Raw genomic sequence first — 22,993 nt, forward strand, 5'->3', positions numbered from 1 at the left:
TAGTTGCTTTAGTTGTAGAGTTAGGTTATTTATTTGACTTTTTTCTTGTTTCTTGAGGTATGCCTGTATTGCTATGAACTTTCCTCTTAGCACTGCTTTTATAGTGTCCCACAGGTTTTGGGTTGTTGTGTTTTCATTTTCATTAGTTTCTATGCATATTTTGATTTCTTTTTTGATTTCTTCTGTGATTTGTTGGTTATTCAGAAGTGTGTTGTTCAACCTCCATATGTTGGAATTTTTAATAGTTTTTCTCCTGTAATTGAGATCTAATCTTAATGCATTATGGTCAGAAAAGATGCTTGGAATGATTTCGATTTTTTTGAATTTATCAAGTTTAGATTTATGGCCCAGGATGTGATCTATCCTGGAGAAGGTTCCATGAGCACTTGAAAAAAAGGTGAAATTCATTGTTTTGGGGTGAAATGTCCTATAGATATCAATTAGGTCTAACTGATCTAATGTATCATTTAAAGTTTGCGTTTCCTTGTTAATTTTCTGTTTAGTTGATCCGTCCATAGGTGTGAGTGGGGTATTAAAGTCTCCCACTATTATTGTGTTATTGTTGATTTCCCCTTTCATACTTGTTAGCATTTGTCTTACATATTGTGGTGCTCCTATATTGGGTGCATATATATTTATAATTGTTATATCTTCTTCTTGGATTGTTCCTTTGATCATTATGTAGTGGCCTTCTTTGTCTCTTTTCACAGCCTTTGTTTTAAAGTCTATTTTATCGGATATGAGTATTGCCACTCCCGCTTTCTTTTGGTCTCTATTCGCGTGGTATATCTTTTTCCAGCCCTTCACTTTCAGTCTGTATGTGTCCCTTGTTTTGAGGTGGGTCTCTTGTAAGCAGCATATAGAGGGGTCTTGTTTTTGTATCCATTTGGCCAGTCTTTGTCTTTTGGTTGGGGCGTTCAACCCATTTACGTTTAAGGTAATTATTGATAAGTATGATCCCGTTGCCATTTACTTTATTGTTTTGGGTTCGGGTTTATACACCCTTTTCGTGTTTCCTGTCTAGAGGATATCCTTTAGAATTTGTTGGAGAGCTGGTTTGGTGGTGCTGAATTCTCTCAGCTTTTGCTTGTCTGTAAAGCTTTTGATTTCTCCTTCGTATTTGAATGAGATCCTTGCTGGGTACAGTAATCTGGGCTGTAGGTTATTGTCTTTCATCATTTTAAGTATGTCTTGCCATTCCATCCTGGCCTGAAGAGTTTCTATTGACAGATCAGCTGTTATCCTTATGGGAATCCCCTTGTGTGTTATTTGTTGTTTTTCCCTTGCTGCTTTTAATATTTGTTCTTTGTGTTTGATCTTTGTTAATTTGATTAATATGTGTCTTGGGGTGTTTCGCCTTGGGTTTATCCTATTTGGGACTCTCTGTGTTTCTTGGACTTGGGTGATTATTTCCTTCCCCATTTTAGGGAAGTTTTCAACTATTATCTCCTCAAGGATTTTCTCATGGTCTTTCTTTCTGTCTTCTTCTTCTGGGACTCCTATAATTCGAATGTTGGAGCATTTCATATTGTCCTGGAGGTCTCTGAGATTGTCCTCGTTTCTTTTAATTCGTTTTTCTTGTTTCCTCTCTGATTCATTTATTTCTACCATTCTATCTTCTATTTCACTAATCCTATCTTCTGCCTCCGTTATTCTACTATTTGTTGCCTCCAGAGTGTTTCTGATCTCATTTATTGTGTTATTCATTATATTTTGACTCTTTTTTATTTCTTCTAGGTCCTTGTTAAACCTTTCTTGCATCTTCTCAATCCTTGTCTCTAGGCTATTTATCTGTGTTTCCATTTTGATTTCAAGGTTTTGGATCATTTTCACTATCAATATTCGGAATTCCTTCTCCGGTAGATTCCCTACTTCTTCCTCTTTTGCTTGGTTTGGTGGGCAACTCTCCTGTTCCTTTACCTGCTGAGTATTCCTCTGTCTCTTCATCTTGATTATATTGCTGCGTTTGGGGTGGCCTTTTTATATTTTGATAATTTGTGGAGTTCTCTTTATTATGGAGCTTCCTCACTTTGGGTGGGGTTCTATCAGTGGCTTGTCAAGGTTTCCTGGTTAGGGAGGCTTGTGTTGGAGTTTTGGTGGGTGGAGCTGGGTTTCTTCTCTCTGGAGTGCAGTGGAGTGACCCGTAATGGGTTATGAGACATCAAAGGTTTTGGGATAATTTTGAGCTGCCTGTATATTGAGGCTCAGGGGAGTGTTCCTGTGTTGCTGGAGAATTTGCGTGGTATGTCTTGTTTTGGAACTTGTTGGCCCTTGGGTGGAGCTTGGTTTCGGTGTAGGTATGAAGGCATTTGATGAGCTCCTATTGCTTAATGTTCCCTGAATTCAAGAGTTCTCTAATGTTTTCAGGCTTTGGGTTTAAGCTTCCTGCTTCTGGTTTTCAGTTATATTTTTACAGTAGCCTCTAGACTTCTCCATCTATACAGCACCGATGATAAAACATCTAGGTTAAAGATGAAAAGTTTCTCCACATTGAGGGACACTCAGAGAGGTTCACTGAGTTACAAGGAGAAGAGAAGATGGAGGGGGTAGTTAGAGGTAACTGGAATGAGATGCGGTGAGATCAAGAGAGGAGAGAGCAAGCTAGCCAGTAGTCACTTCCTTATGTGCGCTCTATAGTCTGGACCGCTCAGAGGTATTTACAGAGTTATACGGGGAAGAGGAGAGGGAGGAAGTAGACAGAGGTGACCAGGAGGATAAGAGAGAGGAATGAGTAGGAGAGAGACAAATCCTGCCAGTAACCAGTTCCTTAGGTGTTCTCTACCGTCTGGAACACACAGAGATTCACAGAGTTGGATAGAGAAGAGATGGGGGAGAAAAGAGACAGAGGCCACCTGGTGGAGAAAAAGGAGAGTCCAGAGGAGGAGAGAGTGGTCGAGCCAGTAATCTCGCTCTCAGGTAAACTTGGGTAGTGAAGTTTGGGTCTTTAAATGTACAAAATTGACAACAAAAACCTAAGAGCAAAGATTAAAAAATCTAGAGTAGAGGTTGGATTTTCAAAGATACGATATTAAAGAAAAGCAGAAGGAAAAAGGAAGAAAGAAAAAAAAAGAATTATTAAAAAACAAACAAACAAACAAAAAACAAAACAAAACAAAACACCAACAACCATCCAAAGAGTATATATGGTGTTTGCCTTAAAAAAAAAAAAAGTCTTTTTTTTTAAAAAAATAGTAATACTAGGTTATAGAAATAAAAATTAGAGGAGAAATAGACTTAACAATTAAAAAAAAGCTCGGAAAAAAAAGCAAAAAAAAGCAAAAAGCAAAAAAAAAAAAAGAATGATTTTAAAAATATTAAAAAAATTAAAAATATATCTGGCTCTTCTCTGATGTTATGGGCCTTGTGGGCTCACTTACAAGGTGGTTCCCTCTGTTTAACTTCTTCTGTTTGCTGGTTTTTAGGCTCACTAGTTCAGTCGCGCTGTGGGGAGGGGGGATGCTGCAAACAAATAGCACTGTCGTGTGTACACAGTATCTCTGCCCCGCTTGACCTGTCCTTTCTCGCGGCGCACAAACCGCTCCGGCTCTACGATGCTCAGCCGGGAACCGTCTGGGGCCGGCCCTAGGCTGCGTGCACTTCCCCGGTCCAAGCCGCTCAGGTTCGGCCCTCAGGCAGCCCTCAGAGGCACAAATGCGGCTGGGACTGCGCTTTGTGCCCTTCCCAGGTCCGAGTAGCTCAGGAGTTTGGCAAGCGCGATCGCCGCGGCTTGTCACCTTTTCTGCCGCTGCTGCTCAGCTTTCTGGGTGGACCGCTGGCGCACCCCGTGAGGCAGATTGTGACTGTCCAGCACCCCCAGAAGTCTTAGCAAAGGAGCCTGCTTGCAGTTAGGTAAGTAAAGTCTCTCCGGGTCTGCAGTTGCCCCTTTCCAGTCCTTACAGCTCTGGCTGCCTGTCCCCGGCGGGGAATGGTCTGCAGCCGGCTTTTTCCGCTCCATCCTTTGTTCTGTGCTCTGTCCTGGCGGTGTCTTATGTTCGAGCTTTTCGCGTGGTAGCTATCCCACAGTCTGGTTTGCTAGCCCAAGTTAGATCGTTCTGGTTGCGCGTGGGGCGTTCCTGCCCGATTCTTACAAAGCTCTGCAGCCCGCGCCTCCCGCGCGTCCCTGCCCTGCCCCCACTTCCCAATGGCGGATGCAGGCGTCTGTGCTGCTTTTCCGCTGGGGGAGTTACTGGTGGGCTTGTAATGTCTTGGTTTTAATTATTTATCTATTTTTCCTTCCTGTTATGTTGCCCTCTGTGTTTCCAAGGCTCGCCACAGACTCGGCAGGGAGAGTGTTCCCTGGTGTTTGGAAACCTCTCTTCTTAAAATTCCCTTCCCGGGACGGGCTTCCCTTCCTGGGACGGAGCTCCCTCCCCACCTCCTTTGTCTCCTTTTTCATCTTTTATATTTTTTCCAATCTGTTTTTGAAGACAATGGTCTGCTTTTCTGGTTGCCTGATGTCCTCTGCCAGCCTACAGAGGTTGTTTTGTGGAGTTTGCTCGGCGTTGAAATGTTCTTTTGAGGAATTTGTGAGGGAGAACGTGATCTTCCCATCCTATTCCTCCGCCATCTTTCCGGAACTTGCTTGTAGACTTTTGGATCGCAGCCATTCTGACTGGTGTGAAACAGTACCTCATTGTGGTCTTGATTTGCATTTCTCTGATAATGAGTGATGTTGAGCGTCTTTTCATGTGTTTGTAAGCCATCTGTATGTCTTCTCTGGAGAAATGTCTGTTTAGTTCTTTGGCCCATTTTTTGGTTGGATCGTTTTTTTTGTTTGTTTTTTTTTTTTCTGGAACTGAGCTGCAGGAGTTGCTTGTATATTTTTGAGATTAGTTGTTTGTCAGTTGCTTCATTTGCTATTATTTTCTCCCATTCCAGAGGCTGTCTTTTCACCTTGCTTATAGTTTCCTCTGTTATGCAGAAGCTTTTAAGTTTAATTAGGTCCCATTTGTTTATTTTTCTTTTATTTCCAATATTCTGGGATGTGGGTCATAGAGGATCCTGCTGTGATGTATGTCAGAGAGTGTTTTGCCTATGTTCTCCTCGAGGAGTTTTATAGTTTCTGGTCTTAAGTTTAGATATTTAATCCATTTTGAGTTTATTTTTGTGTATGGTGTTAGAAATTTTTTAGTTTCATTCTTTTACAAGTGGTTGACCAGTTTTCCCAGCATCACTTGTGAAAGAGATTGTCTTTAATCCATTGTATATTCTTGCCTCCTTTGTCAAAGATAAGGTGTCCATAGGTGTGTGGATTTATCTCTGGGCTTTCTATTTTATTCCATTGATCTATATTTCTGTCTTTGTGCCAGTACCATACTGTCTTGATGACTGTGGCTTTGTAGTAGAGCCTGAAGTCAGGCAGGTTGATTACCTCGTATAGCCAAAGCAATCTTGATAAAGAAGAATGGAACTGGAGGAATCAACATTTCTTATAAGGCATTCTAGTGATGCTAAGCTCCCAGTTTTAGTTCGTCTGCAGAAGCCTTTATTTCACTTTCCTATCTGAAAGATAGAGGCTTCCCCAAAAGCTCAGGGGTAAAGAATCCTCTTGCAATACAGAAGATTCAGGAGACAAGGGTTCTATCCCTGGGTCCAGAAGATACCCTGGAGGAGTAAATGGCAACCCACTCCAGTATTCTTGCCTGGAACATCCCAAGGGCAGAGGAGTCTGGTGGGCTACAGTCCAGACCGTGGGGTTGTAAAGAGTCAGACAACAGCTAATCACACACACACACACACACACACACACACACACACACACATCTGAAGTTTAACCTTGCTGAATAGAGTATTCTTGGCTGACATTTATTATCTTTCAATATTTTGAGAAAGTCATTCCATTCTCTCTCATCCTGTGGAGTTTCTCCCATGAAATCTGCTGATACCCTCGTGAAGGTACCTTTGTAGGTTATATTTAATATTCTTTCTTTGTCATTGACTTCCAACAGCTTTAATATGTCTGTCTTGGAGTAGGTCTTTTGCACTGAGACATTTAGGTGTCTTATTATGATAGCTTTGTGGACTTGTACATATAGTTCCTTCCCCAAGCTTGGAAAATTCTATTATCTCTATAAATAATCTCTGTTCCTTTCTCTCCCTTTTTATTCTTTTTCTTCTGGGATAAAGTTAAAGTGAAGTCGCTAAGTCATGTCCGAATCTTTGTGACCCTGTGGACTGTAGCCTATCAGGCAACTCCGTCCATGGGATTTTCTAGACAAGAATACTGGAGTGGGTTGCCATTTCCTTCTCCAGGGGATCTTCCCGACCCAGGGATCGAACCCAGGTATCCCACATTGTAGGCAGAGGCTTTACCATCTGAGCTACTGGAGAACACATTATTTTTCTTACCTCTTCAGATGGAGTCAGATGTTTCTCACAGAATGTCCTCATTAAAAATCTTAGTTCTGTCTTCACTTCTCCTAAATCACTCTACCTTTCAGCTCACTGTTCCTCACATCCATAATGCATCCTTTACTTCCAGTGTTTTCTAAGGCACATTTTGTCTCATTTATTGAGTTGTTCAGCTCCAGAATTTCTGCTTGGTCATGTCTAAGAGTTTTCATCTTTTTGGATTTTTCTTTTATGTTCATTATTATTTTTATCCCTGAGCTTATTAAAGTGCCTTTATCAGTTTTACCATAACTTGTTGAGTTTCTTCCAGATGTTGCTTTGGATTTTCTATTTAATCACAATTTTCCATGATGTTAATATTTGTTCATGGAAAATTCTTATTTCCCTTTTGTGAGTCCATGTTTCTCTGGTTTTTCATGGTGCTCACTAGATTGCTCATCTGCCAGTGCATTTGAAATAGCAAACACCTGCTTTATATGGGGAAAACTTTGTTTATTTTGATTCTAAGAATTCAGAAACCTATATGCAGCCCAGGAAGCAACAGTTAGAACTGGACATGGAACAACAGACTGGTTCCAAATAGGAAAAGGAGTACGTCAAGGCTGTATGTTGTCACCCTGCTTATTTAACTTATATGCAGAGTACATCATGAGAAACGCTGGGCTGGAAGAAGCACAAGCTGGAATCAAGGTTTCTGGGAGAAATATCAATAACCTCAGATATGCAGATGACACCACCCTCATGGCAGAAAATGAAGAGGAGCTAAAAAGCCTCTTGATGAAAGTGAAAGAGGAGAGTGAAAAAGTTGGCTTAAAGCTCAACATTCAGAGAACGAAGATCATGGCATCTGGTCCCATCACTTCATGGAAATAGATAGGGAAACAGTGGAAACAGTGTCAGACTTTATTTTGGGGGGGCTCCAAAATTACTGCAGGTGGTGACTGCAACCATGAAATTAAAAGATGCTTACTCCTCGGAAGAAAAGTTATGACCAACCTAGATAGCATATTTAAAAGCAAAGACATTACTTTGACAACAAAGGTCCATATAGTCAAGGCTATGGTTTTTCCAGTGGTCATGTATGTATGTGAGAGTTGGACTGTGAAGAAAGCTGAGTGCTGAAGAATTGATGCTTTTTAGCTGTGGTGTTAGAGAAGACTGTTGAAAGTCCCTTGGACTACAGGGAGATCCAACCAGTCCATTCTGAAGGAGATCAGCCCTGGGATTTCTTTGGAGGGAATAATGCTGAAGCTGAAACTCCAGTACTTTGGCCACCTCGTGCGAAGAGTTGATTCATTGGAAAAGACTGATGCTGGGAGGGGTTGGGGGCAGGAGGAGAAGGGCACGACAGAGGATGAAATGGCTGGATGGCATCACTGACTCGATGGATGTGAGTCTGAGTGAACTTGGGGAGTTAGTGATGGACAGGGAGGCCTGGCGTGCTGCAATTCATGGGGTCGCAAAGAGTCGGACATGACTGAGTGACTGAACTGAACTGAAGTGAAGAATTCAGATTGCTAACTAGAAACCCTTCTTTGTTTTTCAGTTAAGCTCTATTGAACAAGGTTTTAGTTTCTTCTATATGACCTACAACTGCCTATAATTGAGAAACTGCAGTGTCTGCCCTTCAGTGTTCCTACCAGATGTTTTGCCTGGTGCCTTGTAGTCACTGCTGGTGCCTCCAAGGGTCACTGATGCCTCCACGTCCACTGGTGCCTTGTTGCTGTCACTGTCTTTCCTGTGGTTGGCATCTCTGCTGTGGGAATCAGGACAGTGGGTACTTTTTATCATCCAGGGTCACCTGGTTCGAGGTCCCCACCACCATCTTCCTGTGCTTGTAGATGATGCTGCATCTGGAAGTCCAGGGTCAAGTGTTCCACCTCACTGGTGCTCTGGGTCCATGGGCTCAGCTGCCTCAACCATAGCACAGGACCAGGGACGTTGATTCTACCATTGCTGTGGTTCTACTTCCCCTACTTGTTCTAATCAGCCTACCTTCATGTGCTACATATATGTGAATCTCTGGAGGTCTGGTGTCTTGGGCAGAGGAAACTTTCTTGAAGTATAGATGTTTTACTAATAGTAGAATGAAAAGGAGAGACAAAGGGAGTACCTTATGTTATCATGATGCTGACATACTAATGATACACTCATTTTTCCATAAACTCTAACATAATAGGCACTCATAATGGAGAAAATTATCATTTACCAGTGAAGAAAGAAGTACACTATGCAAAAACCTTTAGAATTACAACATAGAGAAAGACAGATGAATATAGACTCATGAGGAGCACAGCAGAGATCAAAACGACTCCACTCTACACAGCTTCATTTGATAGTTAAGGGGTTATATTAAAACATTTATCATTAGGATGAGTTCTAATGTAGCAATGTCCAATGATATGACATAAAAATGAACAGAACTTAGAACAATAATAAACCACTCCTTATCATTCTAGACATTTATACAATATTTAAATACAAGTTACTCTGCTTTTAAATTTTATGTCAGATAATTGTATTTTTTTAAAAAGTGACTCTATTTAGATTTCATTTCACGTGTACGGGATTGGAAGACAAGTTTGTTTGCTCAAATTGTGACCCTGTGTCATGTGACCAAACAGATATTAAAGCTCTCCAGTGAGTCCTTTTTTGATCATGATGATCCATACATATATTTTAACATAGAATCTTAGACCTTGAGTAACACAAGTGTTAGGGGCATCGACCCTTTGCATAGTCAAAAGTTCTCATAATTTTATAGTCATCTCTTTATACCCAATAATTCAACCAACTTTATTTAAAATAATATGATTTGTCTTGGTTGTCAACTATATATATATTTTTTTTTAATTTTATTATTATTATTTTTACTTTACACTATTGTATTGGTTTTGGCATACATTGACATGAATCCGCCAAGGGGGTACATGTGTTCCCCATTCTGAACCCCCCTCCCACCTCCTTCCCCATCTCATCCTGCACAGTCATCCAGTGCACCAGCCCTAAGCACCCTGTATCATGCATCGAACCTGGACTGGTGATTCATTTCACATATGATAATATACATGTTTCAATACCATTCTCCCAAATCATCCCACCCTCACCCTCTCCCACAGAGTCCTAAAGACTGTTCTATACATCTGTGTCTCTTTTGCTGTCTCACATATAGGGTTACCGTTACCATATTTCTAAATTCCATATATACGCGTTAGGCTACTGTATTGGTGTTTTTCTTTCTGGCTTACTTCACTCTGAATAATAGGCTCCAGTTTCATCCACCACATTAGAACTGATTCAAATGTATTCTTTTTAATGGCTGAGTAATACTCTTGTGTATATGTACCACAGCCTTCTTATCCATTCGTCTGCTGATGGACATCTTGGTTGCTTCCATGTCCTGGCTATTATAAACAGTACTGCGATGAACAGTGGGGTACACGTGTCTCTTTCAGTTCTGGTTTCCTCAGTGTGTATGCCCAGCAGTGGGATTGCTGGGTATTATGGCAGTTCTATTTCCAGTTTTTTAAGGAATCTTCATAGTGGCTGTACTAGTTTGCATTCCCACCAACAGTGTAACAGATAGCGATATGATAAGTTCTCCATAGTGGCTGTACTAGTTTGCATTCCCACCAACAGTGTAAGAGGGTTCCCTTTTCTCCACACCCTCTCCAGCATTTATTGCTTGTAGACTTTTGGATAGCAGCCATTCTGACTGGCAAGAAAGGATACCTCATTGTGGTTTTGATTTGCATTTCTTTCATAATGTGATGTTGAACATCTTTCATGTGTTTGTTAGCCATCTGTATGTCTTCTTTGCAGAAATGTCTGTTTAGTTCTTTGGCCTAATTTTTGATTATGTCATGTATTTTCCTGGAATTGAGCTGAAAAAGTTGTATATTTTTGTGATTAATTCTCTTTCAGTTGCTTCATTTGCTATTATTTTCTCCCGTTCTGGAGGCTGTCTTTTGACCTTGCTTATAGTTTCCTTTGTTTGAAGAAGCTTTTAATTTTACATTAGGATTTTTTTATTTTTTAAATTTAAATTTATTTACTTTAATTGGAGGTATTTGTTTTGCCATACATCAACATGAATCTGCCACGGGTGTACACGTTTCCCCATCCTGAACCCCCCTCTTACCTCCCTCCTCGTACCGAAGCTTTTGATTTTAATTAGGTCCCATTTATTTATTTTTGCTTTTATTTCTAATATTCTGGGAGTTGTGTCATAGAGGATCCTGCTGTGGTTTACATAGGAAAGTGCTTTGCCTATGTTTTCCTCTAGGAGTTTAATAGTTTCTGGTCTTAAATTTAGATCTTTAATCCACTTTGAGTTTATTTTTGTGTATGGTGTTAGAAAGTTTTCTAGTTTCATTCTTTTACAAGTGGTTGACCAGATTTCCCAGCACCGCTTATTAAAGAGATTGTCTTTTCTCGATTGCATATTCTTGCCTCCTTTGTCAAAGATAAGGTGTCCATAGGTGTGTGGATTTATCTCTGGGCTTTCTATTGTGTTCCATTGATCTATATTTCTGTCTTTTTGTCGGTACCATACTGTCTTGATGAATGTGGCTTTGTAGTAGAGCCTGAAGTCAGGCAGGTTGATTCCTCCAATTCCTCCAGATCCATTCTTTTTCCTCAGATTGCTTTGGCTATTCAAGGGTATTTCCCCATGCAAATGGTGAAATTATTTGTTCTAGCTCTGTGAAAAATACCGTTGGTAGCTTGATAGGGGTTGCATTGAATCTATAGATTACTTTGGGTAGTATACTCATTTTCACTATATTGATTCTTCCAATCCATGAACATGGTATATTTCTCCATCTATTTGTGTCCTCTTTGATTTCTCTCACCAGTGTTTTATAGTTTTCTGTATATAGGTCTTTTGTTTCTTTAGGTAAATATATTCTTCAGTATTTTATTCTTTTCATTGCAATGGTGAATGGAATTGTTTCCTTAATTTCTTTTTCTAGTTTCTCATTATTAGTGTGTAGGACTGCAAGAATTTCTGTGTGTTGATTTTATATCCTGCAACTTTACTATATTCATTTATTAGCTCTAGCAATTTTCTGGTGGAATCTTTTTTCTTTCTTTTTCATCGGTAGTAAAGTTTGTTGTTTTTTATTTTTTAAATTTTAATTAGAGGCTATTTACTTTACAATATTGTATTGGTTTGCCATACATCAACATGAATCTGCCACATGTGTACACGTGGTGGAGTCTTTAGGGTTTTCTATGTAGAGGATCATGTCATCTGCAAACAGTGAGAGTTTTATTTCTTCTTTTCCAATTTGGATTCCTTTTATTTCTTTTTCTGCTCTGATTGCTGTAGCCAAAACTTCCAAAACTATGTTGACTATTAGTGGTGAGAGTGGGCACCTTTATCTTGTTCCTGACTTTAGGGAAAATGCTTTCAATTTTTCACCATTGAGGATAATGTTTGTTGTGGGTTTGTCATATATAGCTTTTATTATGTTGAGGTATGTTCCTTCTATTCCTGCTTTCTGGAGGGTTTTAATCATAAATGTATATTGAATTTTGTCACAGGCTTTTTTTTTGCATCTATTGAGATAATCATATGGCTTTTATTTTTTAGTTTGTTAATGTGGTGTATTATATTGATTGATTAGTGGATATTGAAGAATTCTTGCATCCCTTGGGATAAGGCCCACTTGGTCATGGTGTATGATCTTTGTAATGTGTTGTTGGATTCTGATTGCTAGAATTTTGTTAAGGATTTTTGCATCTATGCTCATCAGTGATATTGGCCTGTAGTTTTCTTTTTCTGTGGCATCTTTGTCAGGTTTTGGTATTAGGGTGATGGTGGTCTCATAGAATGAGTTTGGAAGTTTAACTTCCTCTGCAATTTTCTGGAAGAGTTTGAGTAGGATAGGTGTTAGCTCTTCTCTAAATTTTTGGTAGAATTCAGCTGTGAAGGCGCCTGGACCTGGGCTTTTGTTTGCTGGAAGATTTCTGATTACAGCTTCAATTTCTGTGCTTGCGATGGGTCTGTTAAGATTTTCTATTTCTTCCTGATTCCATTTTGGAAAGTTGTACTTTTCTAAGAATTTCTCCATTTCTTCCACATTGTCCATTTTGTTGGCATATAATTGCTGATAGTAGTCTCTTATGATCCTTTGTATTTCTGTGTTGTCTGTTGTGATCTCTCCATTTTCATTTCTAATTTTATTGATTTGATATTTCCTCCTTTGTTTCTTGATGAGTCTGGCTAATGGTTTGTTAATTTTATGTATCCTTTCAAAGAACCAGCTTTTGGCTTTGTTGATTTTTGCTATGGTCTCCTTTGTTTCTTTTGCATTTATTTCTGCCTTAATTTTTAAGATTTCTTTCCTTCTACTAACCCTGGGTTTCTTCATTTCTTCCTTTTCTATTGCTTTAGGTGTAGAGTTAGGTTATTTATTTGACTTTTTTCTTGTTTCTTGAGGTATGCCTGTATTGCTATGAACCTTCCCCTTAGCACTATTTTACAGTGTCCCACAGGTTTGGGGCTATTGTGTTTTCATTTTCATTCTTTTCTATGCATATTTTAATTTCTTTTTTGATTTCTTCTGTGATTTTTTGGTTATTCAGCAGAGTGTTCATGATTCTTTCAGGAAGACAAATGAAAATTACTTGGGGTGTCATATGAGTTTTTAAAATTAATTAATTTTTTTAATAGGAGGATAATTGCTTTACAATGTTGTGTTGGTTTCTGCCTTACAACAACAGGAATCAGATGTAACTATATGTATCCCTCCCACCCCTTCATCCCACCCCCCTAGGGTATCACTATTTTGAGAAGCAATTATTCTTAATACATCTGTGATGAATCACCAGAAGAATGGGATTTCCAAACATTTCTACTCTAAAGTTAGGATAATTTTGAAGTAGGAAACAGTATATACTGTCTGAATATCAAGCTGATGAAAAAACTTAAAGACAGTTACTAAAATTTGCATAGAGAAGCTGAATCAAAATAAAAGGGAAATCTGAGGAAATAAATATAAGTAATTTTTATTCTACAAAGATCAAAGCATTGCAATATCTGCTTCCAAGTCTTTGAGTCATGTGATTGAGAAAACATTCATTTCCTTCATGTAACTGGCAATTTTATACCTGGCATCCCCAAATAGAATCTCTTCAGAGACTTCTTTATGTCTTTGTTCCTCAGACTGTAGATGAAGGGATTCAGCATGGGCATGACCACAGTGTACATCACTGAGGCTGTTGCACTTGTGTGTGAGCTGTGTGTAACAGCAGGGCTAAGGTACACTCCTAAGACTGTACAATAAAATAAGGAGACAACTGAGAGGTGAGATGCACAGGTGGAAAATGCTTTATACTTCCCCTGAGCTGATGAGATTCCATTTATGGATGAAACTATTTTAAAGTAAGAGTAGATTATGCCAGCAAAAGGACCACCACCAAAGAGAGCAGTTGAAAAATAGATCACTATGTTATTGAGAAAAGTGTCAGAACAAGAAAGTTGTATCACCTGGTTGAGTTCACAGAAAAAGTGGTGGATTTCCAAGTCTGAACAGAAGGACAATCGCAACACCATCAAACTGTGTAACAAGGAATACATGATATTCATTATCCAGGACAGAAGCACCAGCAGTCCACAGAGCTGGGGGCTCATGATGACCATGTACTGCAGGGGTTGGCAAATGGCCATGTACCGATCATAGGCCATCACAGCCAGGAGAATGTCATCTAATCCTGCAAAGAATATGTAAAAATACATCTGGGTGACACAAGCTTCATAGGTGATAACTTTGCTATGTGTCTGGATGTTCCACAGCATCTTTGGGATGGTGGTGGAGGTGAAACAGACATCTACAAAGGACAGGTTGGAGAGGAAGAAGTACATGGGGGTGTGGAGGTGGAAGTCTGAGCTGACAAGCAGGATGATAAGCAGATTTCCAAACAGAGTGATCAGGTACATGGAGAGGAAAATTGCAAATATGAGGGGCTGCAGTTCCGATTCCTCTGAAAATTCCAGAAGAAGAAATTTTGAAATTTGTGTATTGTTCTCCAGTTCCATATGGCAACTGTGACTATTGGGAGAAAAAAAGAGCAACATGATTAGTTTTCACTTAAATGGGCATACCTGAAATAGCTGAAATACTATAATTTCCATTTTGCAGGCAAGAAATTAATGTTAATATGTTGCATATATATGAATTTTTCTTGACGATATACCTCATTTCAAGTCTGACTAGAATTTTTATTGTCCCATTCTCAGTAAATTTACAAGGGTTTCGATCCCTGGGTCAGGAAGATCCCCTGGCAAAGGGGATGCCTACCGACTCCAGTATTCTTGCCTGGAGAATTCCATGGACAGAGGATCCTGGCAGGCTACAGTTCATGGGATCACAAAGAATCAGACACGACTGAGCTACTAACACTTTCACTTTACAGTTTTAATGAGAAACTCTTTCATGCCTTTGAGAAACATGTATTGAGAGCCAACATGTCCCAAGCACAAAGAGGGATGCAGAAAAACAAGTCTCCACATTCCAAGAATGGAGATAGATGATATTAAAATAAATAAATTTATATTTTAAAAAATATGTCAGAAGGTGACATGTTATGAAGAAAATAAAACCAGATATAAAGGAGAGAGTAGTAATAGGAGTTATTTTGCACTGAGTGTTCAGGCAAGGTCTGCAAACAAAGGGTTGTTTGAAGAGACATCAAGAAAGACAGCAGAGCATCTAGTGTGATACCAGGAGATATCAAAGCATCTAGTGTGTTCCTGGAAGAGGGAGCTGCCACTACAAAGGATCGGAGGAAGATGCTGGTTCCACGTGTTCAAATGCCAACAAGGAAGCCAGTAAGGCAAAGGAATAGCAAGAGGCAGAGTGATTAGAGATGGCGTCAGGGAAGCTAAGGAAAAACATGGTCTCCCTGCTACAGCTGAGAATCCCTCCTTCCATGTTGTTCCCAGCACTTCAGAAATTTAGTTGCAAAGGCACCGTGTGAATTGAAGGAGATCTTCTTCTTAGTACCACCTGTTCACTGAGTTCTGGCCTCTCACCTTATTATGTCACTTTAATATATGACCGGGTGCTTCTGCTTTAAGAACTGCTCTCACTCCGCAAGGCACAGACACACTGTAGCCTCCTGGACTGTGTTACTGTCATGATTTTCTCACCCAGAACCACCTTCCTTAGGTCATCAGTGGTGACAGCTCAAGCTGGTCGGATCAGATTAAGTTTCTTCTAAAGAATTTTTAAAAGGTACCTAGAAATTCCACTTCATAAATTTCCAAGGAAGCAATAAACTTGAGGTTCCTTTCTGCTTGGGCCACCTGATGCAAATAGCCAACTCATTGGAAAAGACCCTGATACTCGGAAAGATTGAGAGCATAAGGAAAAGGGGGCAAAAGAGGATGAAATCGTTGGATGGCATCACTGATTCAATGGACATGAATTGGGGCAAACTCCAGGAGATGTTGAGGGACAAGGAAGCCTGGCATGATGGAGTCACAAAGAATTGGAGACAAGTTGTTAACTGAGCAATGACAACAACCACCCAGTACTTAAAGAAATATAAAAAGTATTAGAGACAGATGGATAAAATGAAGGGAAAAGATCTAATGAGCTCCAGTGTCCCTGAGAAAATGTGACTAATAAAAATTTTCTTTATTTGGGAACATTGCAAATTCAGCTACATATCCTTAATGCCCAGGTAAATTCATAAAGAAAAATATTTTTTGCCAATGACAGAAACAGTAATACATATGTAATGTGAAAAAACATACAGATTTAATACCCCAAATAACCAAAGGGAGTAAACTAAGAAATCAAAATGGAAACATGGAAAATGGAAATTTTCTGTGTGTGTTATATTAACCAGTAGAAGATTTGTTTGTCCTGAGTGTTTTTCATATTATTTTACAAATTATATTTCTGTGATCTGATACTGAATGAAGAAAGACCTGTCTATTTTCTTATGGGAGATATTTTATTTATTATTCTTGTGCCTAATTTTTTCTTTAATAAATCCAGTGGGCACAATTTAATTCTTGTTCTGGTCTTTGTCCAACATGCAAAGATCTTTCCATACCATACTTATAAAGACTTATAAATGAAAATTCATTGTTATTCTGGATAAATGTACTTGCATAATTTAAACCTGAGGACACTCTGTTGTAGTCTGTGCTGTGTTGTGCTGTGCTGTGCTGTGCTGTGCTTAATCGCTGAGTTGTATCTGACTCTTTGCAACCCCATGGACTGTAACTCACCAGGCTCCTCTGTCCATTGGGACTCTTCAGACAAGAATACTGGAGTGGGTTGCCATGCCCTCCTCCAAGGGATCTTCCTAACCCAGGAATCAAAGCCAGGTCTCCTGCATTGCAGGTAAATTTTTTACTGTCTGAGCCACCAGGGAAGCCATTTTAGTCTACTGTACTGCAACTTTGTCACTATAATGCAATATCAATAGAGACTTCAATTGCATTGTTCACTCATTTTTCCCAAAGATATGTGAATATATGTACATTTATTAAAAAATGCACTTAGGAAAGTTAGAAATTATGGAATAAAAAGAATAGCAAAAACAGTAAAAATAAAGGGTGATTTTGCATAATTGTATTAAATAAAACTGAGTGGAACATCAAAACTGAAACATGATACATAATAACAGTCATTGGACAATTACAACATTAAGTAATAATTAAGAAAAGACTTTGACTCAGGAGAATATAACATATAATTTACCCAGAAATTTTGGCACATAGCAGATGCTTTGCTATTATTTGTTGAATGATTAGGAATTAGGTCCCCTTAGATATGAACACTATCCTATAGGAGCACTATATTTCAATTTGGTTGGAAAAGTCCAGATCGTTGAATAAAACTTGGCATAAATTGCTGACTACCTGGAAGAAAATGAAGTGGTTCCTTATATAGCACATCTTTTATTCATTTATTTTTTAAATGAAAGTTTCCATTTAATTTCTTAGAATAAAAATTTAGTGCACAAATACAGTTTTAAAAAGGGAAACACGTGTATACCTATGGTGGATTCATGTTGATGTATGGCAAAACCAATACAATATTGTAAAGTAATTAATCTGCAAAAAAGGGGGGACCAAAGATCCCCAAAATAGTCTACTTTAGATGAACATATAAAAAACTACACATAAAATCAATAGGTGGGAAGACTATCATAATTAAGGTGAGAAAATCAGAAGTAAGGAGAAAGATTTAACTCTATGAAACTTAACATTTTTATGGTTAAAACACCCAACCAAAAGTAAATTGCAGAACCAATAATTTGTCAGCATTATTGAAAATGCAGCTAACTGTTGAGAAATAGGTGTAAAATACATAGATGTATGATAATAAAAATTGGCATGCTGATCAAATATATGAATCTTTACTCAAAGTGACTAATAGTTTAAAAATCACCAGGAAGTCTCATTCACAACTCTCAGCCTGGTGAAAACACTTATTGTAGATTGAGGTTGAAACTTCTAAACAGATATCACAGACATAAGGGGAGTTCTGTAATTTCACTAGCAAAAATGTGATGTGGAGAACATTTTGGAAACTACCAGTGACAGCTCTTGATTGTGGAAGCACCAATATTCTTTAACTCAGAGTTCCTCCACCTTTGCACTACTGGACACTCTCTGGCAGACCATTCTCTGTGGTGGGCTCTGCCCTGTACACTGTAGGATGTTTAGAAGCATCTTTGCCCATCATCTACCATTCATCAGTGTGATAGCAAAAAATGTCTACTCATATTGCTAAGTGTCCCCTGGAGGACATAATTACCCTTGGTTGGGAAGCAGTTTTAAATTAACAAACTCCACATATTTTCATAATAATTTATAGCATATCTGAAAGTTGCTAAGAGACAGCAGATATGACAATTTCTCCTCACAAGAAATAAATTGGAACTATGTGTGGTGACAGATGTTAACTAGATGTACTGTGGTGATCATTTAGTGATATAAACAAATACTGAATCAACATGCTGAATGCATGTAACTCATATGTTATATGTGTCAGAAAAAGGAAGTGAAAGAAAGTGAAAGTCTCTCAGTTGTGTCTGATTCTTTAAGACCCCATGAACAGACAGTAGCCCACCAAGCTACTCTGTCCATGGAATTCTCCAGGCAAGAATAATGAGTGGATTGCCATATCCTTCTCCAGGGGATTTTCTCTTCCTAGGGATGGAACTCTGGTCTCCTGCATTACAGGCAGATTCATTACCAACTGAGCCACAGTGTCAAATTACCCAAATTCTTTCTTAAAAGTGATGAAGAGGATGCTATATTTGACAGATTTGACTGACAGATTTGACCAAAAAAAATGTATGAATGCTTATACAATCCCCACAGATATATCTATACATATATAAAAGAACTAAATGATGTTCAGTTTTTTGTTAAAAATATTCATGTTGAGGTATGGCAAAACCAATACAATATTGTAAAGTAATTAACATCCAATTAAAATAAATAAATTTATATTAAAAAAAGAAACTAAAAAGCTGTTCTTTCTTTCAAAGAATTAAATTTTTAAAAGGAATAATAGTACTCTGACACCACTATGTAAAATAAAAGTTACAGAGATATTTTTCAGTAGAGAAACACTCAATGCCTAACAAATCCACAAAAATATTCAGCCTCACAGGTAATAAAATAATTGAAAACTAAACCTCTTGACATACATCTTTTCACCTGTGTAACTGCATTCTTTTTTTTTCTTGTGTGAATACCCACCATGAAAAAAGATACTGTAATATGTAGGTTTCATTCACAGATATCGCAAGGGTATATTTGCAAACAGTCTTCAGTTTAGATCTTTCTCCTCCATGTGAAAACAGAATCTAATTTATCCTGTCTTACAATAAAAAGAAATGTCCTTACCTAATTGTCTGACCCTCGGGGTAATACCTTATTTGTCCACTCCTGTTAATCAACAAGATTCCTGGGCTCATGTTCTACTTTTACTGGTAGCAGTTTAGGCCTCCCATTCCTTCTTCTATTGGGCTTCCACCAGCATGATTTAATTGTTAAAAGCGACACTCTTGTTTCCAAGCACAATGTTTACTTGGAAAGCCAGCAAACAGCCACAATGATCTCTGACCTCTGGGCTATGCTAGATTGGTCCTCAGGTGACCTCAGGTACACATTCCTGGCTTCCCTCCTCTCTGATCCTCTCCCGAAGTATCTGTGGCGCTCTCAGACTCACCTGCTTGGAAACTCTGCATGGAAGTTTTCCCTGTGAAGATCAAAATCCCCCACCCCCTAAATAATTGGTGATGGAGACCAAAGTTTGTCCCTAAACAAGACAACAGCATTGGTCTCTCAGCCAGATTTAGGACTGTAAAAGCAAAGACCATGTACTATCCAACCACAGCGGCATAGGCTGAGAAACTGCAGCAGAGGAGATATTTATAGCTTCCTGTGTCAGCTCATTAGGCATGTTTCCTCTTGTCACTCCAACCTCTATATACATGGTTTTCCTGGGAGATATTGGTCTGGACAGAATGGAATTTTTTCCTGCTGATTCTCTGTTCCTAAGAGACTGCATTATAAGTTAGGTGAATTCAATTTTTATCACCCCTTCTCATTTAACTCTTCTGCTTCCAAAAGGCTAAGCCTCCCAGAACCTCATTACATCCCTGAGTTCAAATTTTCTCATATGGGCATATGTCTTGACTAGGTCCTTAGGGTCTTGATTGCTTTGCTTAGTGGTTGCAATACAACCCCTGAAATATCTGAGAATTAATTTTTCTCTCTTCAAAATGGGGGCTAACTCCACTTCTTTAATGTAAAACTTGAATATTAAAATCTTTGGTTTACAGAAAGTTTTATAAAGGCAATAAGGATTTCCTACTGATAGTAACATCTGTCATTTACCCCTCATTATACAACATTGAAATTATAAAAGATATATTTAGATGTTGTTCTGTAACACTAGTTTAGAACATTACAGGGACTGTCAAGTTTCATCTTGACAACTGTGTGTTCTATGAGTTAGAATGTATAAAAACTCCATTCAACACTGCAGAAATGGTACTGAGGGATTTAATGTTCTGCTTAAAGGTATAAACGAAGCAAGGGATGGAATCTTGGTTGGAATTGGTCAAGATACTTTCAGTTCTCAAACTCTGGGCAGTGATTCTCAATCAGAGATGATTTTGTCCCTGGGGATATTTGACAATGCCTAAAAGATGCTACTAATCCCCAGTATACAGCAGGATAGCACACTGTACCTTTCCTGCCTCAAATGCCAAAAGTGAGAATGTGTGTGTGTTTAGTTGCTCAGTTGTGTCTGACTCTTTGCGATGTCATGGACTGTAGCCAGCCAGGCTCTTCTGTCAGTGGGATTTCCCAGGTAAGAATATTGGAGTTGATTGCCATTTCCTTCTCCAGGGGATTTTCTCCACCCAGGGGTCAAAGGGTCACCTGTGTTGCAGGCGGATTCCATACCATCTGAGTCACCAGGGAAGCCTGTAAGAAAGTAAGGAAATCTATCTTCAGACCAGAACTTCTATAGGTTCTTTGTGCATACAAGTCACCAAGGTTTGTGGTTCAAATGCACATAGTGACTCATCAGGTCTCTAGAGGGCCCAGGGACTGCCTTTGTAGCAAAATCTTATGTGTTGAAGCTGCAGGTCTTGTTCTGTGGACCACAGTTTGGATATCGTTGCAGTGGTCCTGTGTTAGAGTCAAGTTAACATAGCTTTAGTCTTCTCCATGAAGGGTCTTTTATGTATAAATTTTGAAAGAATCATTTTCACCCACTTCATAAGTGATAATAATTGTTTCCAGATCTCTAAAATATTATAGCTCTTGAGTGACATCAAATAAAATATATATTAAAAAGACTTTAGATCCTCCCTGGTGGCCCAGTGGCTAACCCGACACATGGAGCCAGGAATCAATCCCTAGTTGGGGAACTAGATCCCATATGCTACTTAGAGTTCTCATGCCATATCTAAAAAAAGATCCTGCATGCCTCAACTAAGACATGCCATGGCCAAATAATTTTTAAAAAGGGAAAAAAAGAAGATTTTAGGGTAGGCAGCATCAGAGATTCCAAAAGATTTCATATCCTAAACCAAAGAACTTTGGAATATATTTGTTACATAACAAGGTAATTGAGACAGTAGATGGGATAAAATTACTAGTCATATATTTAAGATAAGAAGATTATCCCAGATTATCTACCTTGAAAATGAAAGTAGCTCAGTCTTTTCTGACTCTTTGTAACCAATTCCCCAGGCCAGAATTCTGGAGTCAGTAGCCTTTCCCTTCTCCAGGGGATCTTCCCAACCCAGGGATCAAACCCAGGTCTCCTACATTGCAGGCAGGTCCTTTGCCAACTGAGCTATCAGGGATGTAAATACAATGATCCTCTAAATGTGGAAGACAGAGGAAAAATTGGGGTCAGAGATTTGAACATGCTGTGCTGCTGGCACTGCAGATGGAGGAAGGATCATAAGCCAATGTATGAAGATGTCCCCTGGAAACTGGAATAGAAGAAGGAATTCATTCTCACCCGGAACATCTTAACAGATCCAAACCCTCCAGATGTCATGATTTAAGCCCATTAAAAACCTATTTTAGGCTTCTGACCTCTAGAGGTTTAAGATAGAATGTTTTTTAAGTCAGTCTGTTAATTTCTTACAGCAGCAGGAGGCATCTAATACAGATACTTAACCAAGAAAATATTGTTGCCAGGAAATGAGTTTAAGCTTCTCAAATCACTCACCCTTGGCATGTCATTCTATATTGAAATCCCTTTTCAATAAAAGAAATTAGAGTTAATTTGGAGATATTCAATACCATTACCTGGTATAGAGAATTTCTTGTTATATAATGTAAATGTGGTTCTGACTTCAAAGGCTTTGGGAATTTAAGGTAGTAAAAAAGTAATCCCTTATTCAAATTAAAATGATATATTCTACTCTAAATCTTCTAGGTTATGTTTATTCAAATGTCATACCCTTCAATCTCTCTCTCAGGTTTTCTTTCAATGTGGTAGATGAGATGATGAATGAGTCTATGTATATATGCATATGTGTGAGTGTGTTTAGTTGAAAGAATGGTATACACAAATGCACACACATACATACATTCACATACTATTCTTGAATGCTTTCTTTGGACTCATCAAAATAAATCAATATACACCTAACATTCATTTATTCCTTACAGCATGCACCTGAATTAAGGTTTACTATTAAGCTTGTGCACATTTTGAACTTAACAAACTGTATAGTTTAAAACTTGCAGTGTAATGTGTGTAATTATACTTCAGTGAATTACTTAGAATTTAAAACTTCTGGTTTTGCATGATTCAAGGTAGTAAATAAATCCCATGTAGTTGATTCACACCTAAAACTGGGAGATATCTCTTCTACCAAGGAAGAAAACAAAGTGTCCTATACGGATATAAGAACAGTCAAATTAAAATAAAGCAGTTAACATTTGATAAACCAATTTTTTTCTGTAAATTAAAGACTAACCTACAAAGGTCCATATAGTCAAAGCTATGGTTTTTCCAGTATCCATGGATGGATGTGAGAGTGAACCATAAGGAAAGGTGAACCACAAAGAAAGTTGAACCATAAAGAATGCCAAAGAATTGGTGCTTTCAAACTGGTGCTGGGG

General features: G+C 38.6%; 1 protein-coding gene across 1 annotated transcript; it reads right to left on the minus strand.

Annotated features, from left to right (window-relative positions):
* Positions 1–13,444: 13,444 nt before the first annotated feature.
* LOC138441695 (olfactory receptor-like protein OLF4) lies at positions 13,445–14,395 on the minus strand. Its single transcript, XM_069592790.1, has one exon. It carries the CDS (start codon positions 14,393–14,395, stop codon positions 13,445–13,447), a length of 951 nt encoding a protein of 316 aa, XP_069448891.1.
* Between the last annotated feature and the right edge of the window lie 8,598 nt (positions 14,396–22,993).

This window comes from Ovis canadensis, chromosome 5 (genome assembly GCF_042477335.2).
Source record: "Ovis canadensis isolate MfBH-ARS-UI-01 breed Bighorn chromosome 5, ARS-UI_OviCan_v2, whole genome shotgun sequence".
Classification (NCBI taxonomy): Eukaryota; Metazoa; Chordata; class Mammalia; order Artiodactyla; family Bovidae; genus Ovis; species Ovis canadensis.

What these genes read in the sequence shown, in the direction of transcription:
- LOC138441695 (XM_069592790.1), bottom strand. Translation starts at nt 14,395, where the DNA reads ATGGAACTGGAGAACAATACACAAATTTCAAAATTTCTTCTTCTGGAA.